General features: G+C 36.4%; 1 protein-coding gene across 2 annotated transcripts in view; it reads right to left on the minus strand.

Annotated features, from left to right (window-relative positions):
• Nucleotides 1–9,293, minus strand: part of KCNH5 (potassium channel, voltage gated eag related subfamily H, member 5) — a 364,433-nt gene that overhangs the window by 151,817 nt on the left and 203,323 nt on the right. For both annotated transcript variants that reach the window (XM_011961960.1, XM_011961959.1), the window contains exon 8: nt 2,493–2,692. In XM_011961960.1, the coding sequence (XP_011817350.1) occupies nt 2,493–2,692 (200 nt within the window). The remainder of the gene's footprint in view (nt 1–2,492; nt 2,693–9,293) is intronic.

Consider the following 9,293-nt stretch of genomic DNA (forward strand, 5'->3'; position numbering starts at 1 on the left):
TATATATATATAATTTATTTGTTAAATAGCAGAATGCCTAACAGGCATAGGAGTCTTCTGCTCTAGTTGTCAGGTTCTTTACAGAACCAGAGAGCTGAATGTCAGTTTTTGTTTTCCTCTTGTTTAATATAGCATATGGTGTGTAATCTAAGGATCATTTTTAAATTCAGTCTCTTCGATGATGCAGTACTAGAAATCCCTACACCCCTTTCTAAGCCCAGAATTTGGCAGATGTCTTTCCTTCCTTCTCTTTCCTTCAGTGCTGTTAACCTAGAACTTATGCATCTGGGTGGGGATTTTCTTAATAGACTGGGATAAATCAATACAGGCATGGAGTATGTTTCATACATGAACAAGGAAACTTTTATATTTGTCACAATTATTTAAATATGCTTCTCTTATTCATCAAAAACAACTTTAAGGATTTCTCACTCAGTTAAAAGCCACATCCATGATTTTTTCTTATCCAAATGCTAACCAATTTTGATATCTTAAAATATCCCCTTAAAAAATCTTTTCATTGAAATTAAATTTTTATTTCACTTTTAGTATTAGTCTCCCCATATTTATTCTATTACTCCATTTTCCTTGGATACTTTGCTAATCAGAAGTACCTTTCTTTAATTGCAAATGAGCGAGTAAACAAAAAAAAAAATATTTAAGGCAGTACATGGTAGGTACCTAGAAATTTTTCCCTGCCACATGGCATGTGCACTTTGAGGGACATTGCATGCCAGTGCAATAGACCCTAACTCCATCATGAATCAGACAGTTAAGCATGTCCTCAAGCAGAGGCTTGAAGACAATCTGGTCAGCTCCATTCATGAATAACTCAGTATTCAGGAACATAGAGAGCAAGGACTCAAAACTCTGCCATGTGCTAGATTTGTGCCAGAGGCCCTGGCTTAGACACTTTTCGAATATGTAAAAGGACATTATTCTATCATTTACTGATTTTTTTATTAGTTACTATATGGCTCTATTGCATTTTCTGGAAAGGAAAGTTTCTTGCTGAGATAGTGATTGACGAGGCTGGTGGTTGTCTCTTGATCTGTTTCATTTAATGTGGACTTCAGCGGACACCCTGCTTTTGATGACTGAAATTCTGTTACCCTCACCTTCACCCAAGGAAGATTCTGTTTCTTCTTTGGATACTCTCTCTACTAGCCATATATTGGCTCAGATATACATTAATCAAATTCCATAGAAATGCAGTTTGCTTTTTTCCTTCTGTGTTCATGCATACCACTTTTAAGGGGCCATTTAACTGGAAAATTTATACTACCTCTTGTAAAATACCGAAAGAGGAGTAAATCTCACCCCCTTTCACAATTCCTCCACATAGCTGCCCCCTAATATCTCACCTGCACTCCTTCTGAAGGCTTCTCTCCCTCAACTCCTATGTTCCTCATCCATTTCCTACACCTCCACTCAGCCATCTATTCCTAACAACACCTGCCCTGGCTTAAAAAAAACTTACATGTTGCTTCATGAACTTCTCCTAACTAAACATCTACTTTCCTCATTTGCTTTTTCCCTTTGACAGTGAAAGATGCTGTTTGAGTGAGTCTTAAAGAAAAACCATAAGTCAACCTCACGAGGTTAAAAGAACAACAACAAAAAAAAATTGTGGGAAATGGCCAGGAAGGTATTATGCCATCTAATTATCATATGTCAAAAATCAGTACCTAAGAAGAATAGTCTCCACTGATGCCTATAAAGTAAAATAGCTCAAGACTGGTTTCCTCTAAAACTCTGTGCAAGCTTTATTTTTCATCTTCTGTATTTGATGTGAATCAGCTGGGTGTAGGAAGTGAGGATTTTTTAAAATTTCTTTTTATTTATTTCAAGGAGGATCTTGAGTTCTTCTTTGCCCCAAATATGAGATAGATGAGAAAAATTAAAATCAGCTCCATGAAAAGGCAAGGAAGAGATTAGAGATATCAGATGATTGGAGAGGAAGGCATCTAATTTATAGATGTGTGTAAGGCAAACTGGAAAAAAAAGAATATAAGTTCTTTATAAAACATATGAGATGGGAGAAATTTAAGTGGAGGACAGCATAGAAGGCACATACATTTTTAATTTGTAGCCAGGAAGTCTCTTTCGAATTTTTAAATGAGCAAAAAAGGCAAAGGGGAAATCAAGAATAAATTCTAGCAGGAAAAATGGCAGCACTCTGAGTTTTAGAGGAATGCAACAAATTACTGTGACAGATAATGAGTGTTTTAGGGAAATGGAATAATGAGGTATTTTCAGGAACTGAATTTTCTAAATTGAATGTGATGACTGGTACTAATTGATGATTAATGGTTCGGTGCTTTGCACCCTCTAAGCACTCAGTAAATATGATTGATTGACTGATATGTCACTTACAAATGCAGAATAACAGTTATGAAGCAATTATACAAGCAATACGTGAGTGGAAAAGCTTAATGCATCTGAAGATCCTACTAAAATAGAAACTAAATAATAATAACAATAACCCATACCTTTTCTGTGTCAATGCCTTTTGACATGGACCATGTTGAGACAATATAATCCATGACTCGCTCACTAAGGCCTTTTGGGACCTGATAGAGTTTTAGGAAGTCCCGTACATTATTCAGCATCTCATGGTATCGGTTGGTGTTGGCATACATTTGCTGGAAAATTGTTGTAACATTTCCAAAAATAGTTGCATAAAGAAGAGCTGAAAGGGAAGAAATGATAAAAATAAAACAAATATCTCACATGAAAAAAATACAAATATTTGCTAATCAATGAATAATTTGACAGAGACATCCTTATAAACTTGTAGGGGTGAATGCATGTTGAACTCTGAGAAGATTGCCTGACACCTGGTATTCCCTCAGAAAACATTACCTTTGTAGGAGAAACATGACTTTATGAGCATGCACGACTCTAGTCAATATGACAAAACATAAGAGTCATTACAATATTGTCTGAAGAATCAGATGATCCAAAGTTATAATTTTGCCTAAGAAATCCTCTTTGTTAGTAGATTAAAGTTATCTTCCACTTTGTCCTCCTGAATGAAGCCTAATCAATTTAAATTTTTCAGAGATTGATGATCTAGTTTAGAAACATATGCTCTTTCTCATTACCTGCTCCTTCCAGCTTTTGGAATACTTCCCTGGTTATAAATATTTTTGACAGAACATCAGAAATTTAGGGAGTGGAGAGAAATTAATGTGCTTCATGTTTAGAAGGTTGTGAAGATAAAGAGATTTGGAGTTTTTAGCTAAAATAAAACTTTGGCAATGCTGAGAAATTCCAGTTATTAAATTCATATAATTATTCCAGTGTTTTTTTTAATTCCATCATTTTAATTAAATGTAAAGTCAGCCCACTGACGACTGTCATTCATCTACGGGGGACTACGGGTGGTATAGGGCATTTCAAAGCCCCGACTGCTCCCTCCTCAATCCATAATTCACCAACTCTTCTTTCTCCAGATGTAGTCAGGCTATTAATGCTGACAGGATCCTACAAAAGCTTATTTAGAGTAGAGTTCAGCCTAAACTGAACAAACTTCCGATCTTCAATAGCACACTACCTGCAACCTGCCTTGCCCCTCTGGTTTCACTCCCTTGTTAACTGGAAGCTTTTTTGAAAAGGGGGTAGTACTTTATTCACCTTAATGTTCAGTACACAGGCATTCCATAAGCATTTCACAAATAAGTAGACTCACAGGCAATGATAATTTCCATCCTACATCCTCCAAGCATTTGAAAAATGACTCTAAACAAAATATAGGTTGTTTCACTTTGCAGTTTCATCAGCCAAATCCCATGTGATGGAAGTGGTACAAAACCAAACTAGTGAAGCAACTTAAAATCTTTAATATACTGCTTTTAGAAAATTATTTGTTTTTTTTTTTCAAGAAGAGCTGTTCTCCTCTGAGTGTAACAAATTATAATTTCACAACCGAAAGCTATTATTTTATAAAAATTTCATCAGTTTTTCTGCTATTATTTGATGCCAGTGCAGGACAAATTTTTAAAACAGATGATATTTTGTTAGACCTGAGTAGGAGGAATACAGTGTTGACATTTCCCAACTGAGTCTTTATACCTTTGAATATTCGTATTTAAAAATGAAAAATTATCCTTTTGTCAGTCTTTCAACGTCTTGTGTGCATATATTTATTCTCATACTTTGAAATAAATGTGTTTATCTTTAATGTATCAATTTTCCATGTTGAAATGAAGAGCTTGCTAGGATTGTGGATATAGTATCCTGAGATCTTGATTCTATAAAGAATTATTAGGTTTATTAAAAGATATATAGAGTTCTTTCCTAAAAAAAAAAAGAAAGAAAAGAAAAAGAAACTAAAGGTAATCACGGACTTAACATCTCTATTCCACCATTGTTGCTCTTAAGAAAAACAAACAGAAATAAGGTTAACAAATTAATGACAGCAGAATCATCTAGCAAATATGGAATTTTACATTTTCAGAAAAGAGAAATAAGAAAAATTTACATTTTAAAAATAATGAGTATTTTAGGGGTTAATGAAATAATGCTGCAATTATGATTTTTAGTAGTGCTCAGCTATCATAAATTGTCAATAATTGTCACAGAACTACCTATTATTTTAACATGTTTAACTTGTTTGGCTCTCTAAGATGCTTGAGATATGCTACATTTGCCAAATGTCTTATTACTGCCTTCTAGTTTAACGAATTACTACGCATTTCATCTTTTAGGGTACATTAAATGTATACACAAAATATATTCTGCTCATATAGAAAGTTTAAGATAAAATATGAAGAATCTGCTAATGCATTAAAAGTTTGCAGCACTAAGAAGTGAAGAATTATCAACATTCCATTAAGTTTGGCATATTATAAAAATATCCACTTTTTGGTTCATTTTTCATTTTCATTATTTTATGAACACATAATAATTATACATATTTATGAGGTATAATGATAGCTTGATATAAGCATATAATGTATAATGATCAAATCAAGGTAATTGGTTATCATTTCTTTGTGTCAGGAACATTTCAATTCCACTCTTCTAGGTCTTATGCAATTTACAATCAATTATTATTCCCACAGTTGCCCTATTGTGCTGCTGAACACTGGATCTTACTTGTATTTTTGTACCCATTCACCAACTGCTCTTTACCCCTCACTGCCTCTCATTTTCATGTGAATGTAGTGTCCCTGCATCGGATAAGACTAAACAAGATAATAATTTATAGTAAGAGATGCAATTATACATTTACATTTTTGTAATTTTATTTTGAAATAATTTTAGACTCAAAAGAAGTTGCAGAAATAGTGCAGAAAGCTTGCATTACCCACATGCAGCTTCTCACAAGGATGATATCCTACACAACTATAGTAATATAGCAAAACCAGGAAACTAAGAATGGCACAGTACAATTAACCAAACTAGAGAGGTTTTTTTTGTTTTTGTTTTTGTTTTGCCAGTTTTTCTTTTTTTTATATGCACTTGTTTCTTCAGTGTATAGTTTTATAAAATTTTATCACATATATATAGATCCATGTCATTTACATATATTTTTTAAAAGAGAAATCACTTCTTTCTTATGAATATCTTCAATCTTGAGTATGGAATACATTTCAAAAGAGATAGTGTGACAGCATGTATGATACTCCAGCAAGCAGGAATAGCGCTGCCCACTGCACCTGTGTTCCAGAACAAATGGGCATATCTTTAATGACAGAGGCCTTGGAGCATGACACACAATAATAAGGGAAACTGATCTCAGTAGAAGCTCCCTCTAAACTGTCAACTCTCAAAACTCTCCCGTATTACAGACACACCTATCTTCTTGGATGTCTCATCATTATTTAGATCTAACACATCCGAAAAGGAACTCAGTCTACAGCACCCTCTCTCCAACAGCCAAATGCACTTTTCACCTCTGCAAACAGCAAAGCCATACCTGGTTGCTCAGATCAAAAACCTCAAAGTTATTCTTCAATCCATTCTTTGATTCATCTCCTATATCTTATCCATCAACAATTCCTGTTTGCTCTACATTCAACATATAGCTCCAGTTCAATCACTTCTCACTGTCTCTACCAGCACGCTTGCAGTCTCTAAGAGTGTGTGTCTTTGGACCAATTACTAAACCTCCGCTGGCCTCTGTGTCCTCACTTAGAACTTTAAAATTACACTGGAATCTTCACAAAAGGGTTGTGTTAAATGAGACAATGCATATAAAACAGTATTAAAAAAGAGTCTAGTAGGGACTAAGTATCCACGAAATGCTATCCATCATCATCACCACAAAAATCATTTCCCAAACAAAAAGAATAATCATATATATATATGATCTTGGCCACATATAATCACAGCACTGCCTCTTCCACTGACCATCACTCCTACCAATCTTCTCTTCATTCCCTCTGCTTCAGTATACATCTTCTTGATGCTAATCAAACAACCTAAACTAATTAATTCTTCAGGGCCCCTTTACTAGCTGTTCCTTGAACACTCTTCTCCATGATCCTCACTTGGTTTGTTTCCTCTCCTCATTCAGGTCTCTGATCAAAACCTGACTCATGGCTGGGTGCAGTGGCTCATGCCTGTAATCCCAGCACTTCGGGAGGCCAAGGCAGGAGGATCACAAGGTCGGGAGTTCGATACCAGCCTCACCAACATGGTAAAACCCCGTCTCTACTAAAAATACAAAAATTAGCCAGGCATGGTAGCATGTGCCTGATATCCCAGCTACTCAGGAGACTGAAGCAGGAGAATCGCTTGAACCCGGGAGGCGGAGGTTGCGGTGAGCCGAGATCGCACCACTGCACTCCAGCCTGAGTGACAGAGTGAGACTCCATCTCAGAAAAAAAAAAAAAAAAAACCCTCACTCATCACTGAGGCCTTCCCTGACCATGCTGTCTAAACATCCTCTTCCCCCACTATCACTATCTACCTCCTTACTATGTTTTATCATTCCTTATTTTATCACTACTTTGACTTACTTTCTTTCTTTCTTCCTTTCTCTCTCTCTCTCTCTCTCTTTCTTTCTTATCCATCTTTTCCCTTCCAAGAGGGCAGGTGTGGGCCTGGTCCTTTTGGCTCACTGCTGTATCTTCCCAATATAGACCAGTTCCTAGAACATGGCAAGTGTTCAAATATTTTTTTCCAATAAATTCACACACCAAAAACTAAGAAACAGTTTTTCAGAAACATTTTATTTTCATATCAAAATCTCACTACCAGTGTTACAAACATATAGAAGGAATATACACTGTTAAGGCAGGTAGGGGAATGAAACATTTAAAGGCTAAGGTTATTCATGTCCTAACCATATTAAGGTAAAAATAAATTGGAAGTCCCATTGTCATTCATTGAACATGAATTCCCATGGTCTGGCCAGTTTTGTAGAGACTCCTTATATTATTTTACCTTTTGAATGGAGATATCATATAGTCAATCCATGTACTTTACTATTAATAGTAATAATTAGGTTAATTTGTGACAATTTCATAAGGGTCTTTTTATATGCTCTCCTGCAGACTTACAGACTTAAGATAACTGCTAATTGTGCAAACTAATCATACTTAAGGTCTTAGTAAATCTGGCATACAAACCAGCAAATGCCTTATATAAAAAGTCTTATATTTTTCTTACTCACCACAAAGGGATTATTTTAAAGATAATTATGACACATAAAAGATGGAATATATTGGGAGGCTGAGACGGGTGGATCACGAGGTCAGGAGATCGAGACCATCCTGGCTAACACGGTGAAACCCCGTCTCTACTAAAAAAATACAAAAAACTAGCTGGGCGAGGTGGTGGGTGCCTGTAGTCCCAGCTACTCAGGAGGCTGAGACAGGAGAATGCCATGAACCCGGGAGGCGGAGCTTGCAGTGAGCTGAGATGCGGCCACTGCACTCCAGCCTGGGCGACAGAGCGAGACTCCGTCTCAAAAAAAAGATGGGATATAGATCTTGCCTCCCAATGGAAGGGGTCACAAATTCTTTGAGAACTCTTCCATTGAGAGGCAAAGTCTATATTCTGATCCCTTGAATGTAGGCACCCTATGACTGTTAGACCACTGGAATATTGTGACCATGATTTTGTGCCAATGTCTAGTACTAGAGGCCTTACAAAACTAGAAACTTGTAATTCCTCACTATTGAAACATCTGCTCTTGGAATCTAGTTTTCATGCTGTGAGGAAGCCCGAGCATTTTTCTGGAGAGGCCCACATAGACAGGAATAAAGACCCCTAGCCAATAGCCTTGGCTGAACTCCCAGCTAAGCACCAGCCGTAGCTGAACAATTTACAATATGAATATTAGTATACATTTCTGGTTAACACTTAAGGTTGCGTAAGTGGTTCAACCACTCCTTCTTTTCTTTTTGTATTCATCATATTTAAGAATGTTACTTAAGAAATAAAACAAAACGTTCCATCAGTCTGTGATTGTATGTGCAGGATACAGCTTGAGAACATCAGCCTACCAGCCATGTGGCTGAGTCAACTAAGTAGAGTTTTCAGGACCATTCAAGCCATCCTAGGTGATACTACATGAAGCTGAAATAAGTCATACCCTCATAGCCCTGTGCAAATTGCAGATTCATGAATAAATTAAATGATTATTCTTTTCTTTTTTTTTTTTTTTTTTTGAGACGGAGTCTCGCTCTGTCGCCCAGGCTGGAGTGCAGTGGCCGGATCTCAGCTCACTGCAAGCTCCGCCTCCCGGGTTCACGCCATTCTCCTGCCTCAGCCTCCTGAGTAGCTGGGACTACAGGCGCCCGCCACCTCGCCCGGCTAGTTTTTTTTGTATTTTTTTTTAGTAGAGACGGGGTTTCACCATGTTAGCCAGGATGGTCTCCATCTCCTGACCTCGTGATCCGCCCGTCTCGGCCTCCCAAAGTGCTGGGATTACAGGCTTGAGCCACCGCGCCCGGCCATGATTATTCTTTTCTTAAGCCACTAAGTGTAATTAGTTATGTAACTATGATCAATTTAGCGTTAATAACACAGTGATTCTCAAATTGGGCAGGGGTCCTAGAGGAGGAGGGTAGTGAGTCCCTTATGAAACACATCACAGCCCAAGAGAATATTCTGAAAAACAATTTCTAATATATAATATAGTTTTATATTTTAAAATGGAAAAAATGCCTTCTATTTTTATAATATGAATATTGAAGACACGAAAGAATACACAATATTATCAAAAAGAGACAGGTTGAAAGATTGAACAATGTTGTAACTCATCACAGACATCACTATTCATTCAAGCATTATTGAATTTATTTATTTATTTATTTATTTATTTTTTTATTTTT

Source organism: Colobus angolensis, unplaced genomic scaffold (genome assembly GCF_000951035.1).
Source record: "Colobus angolensis palliatus isolate OR3802 unplaced genomic scaffold, Cang.pa_1.0 Scaffold57, whole genome shotgun sequence".
In the NCBI taxonomy this organism is placed as follows: domain Eukaryota; kingdom Metazoa; phylum Chordata; class Mammalia; order Primates; family Cercopithecidae; genus Colobus; species Colobus angolensis.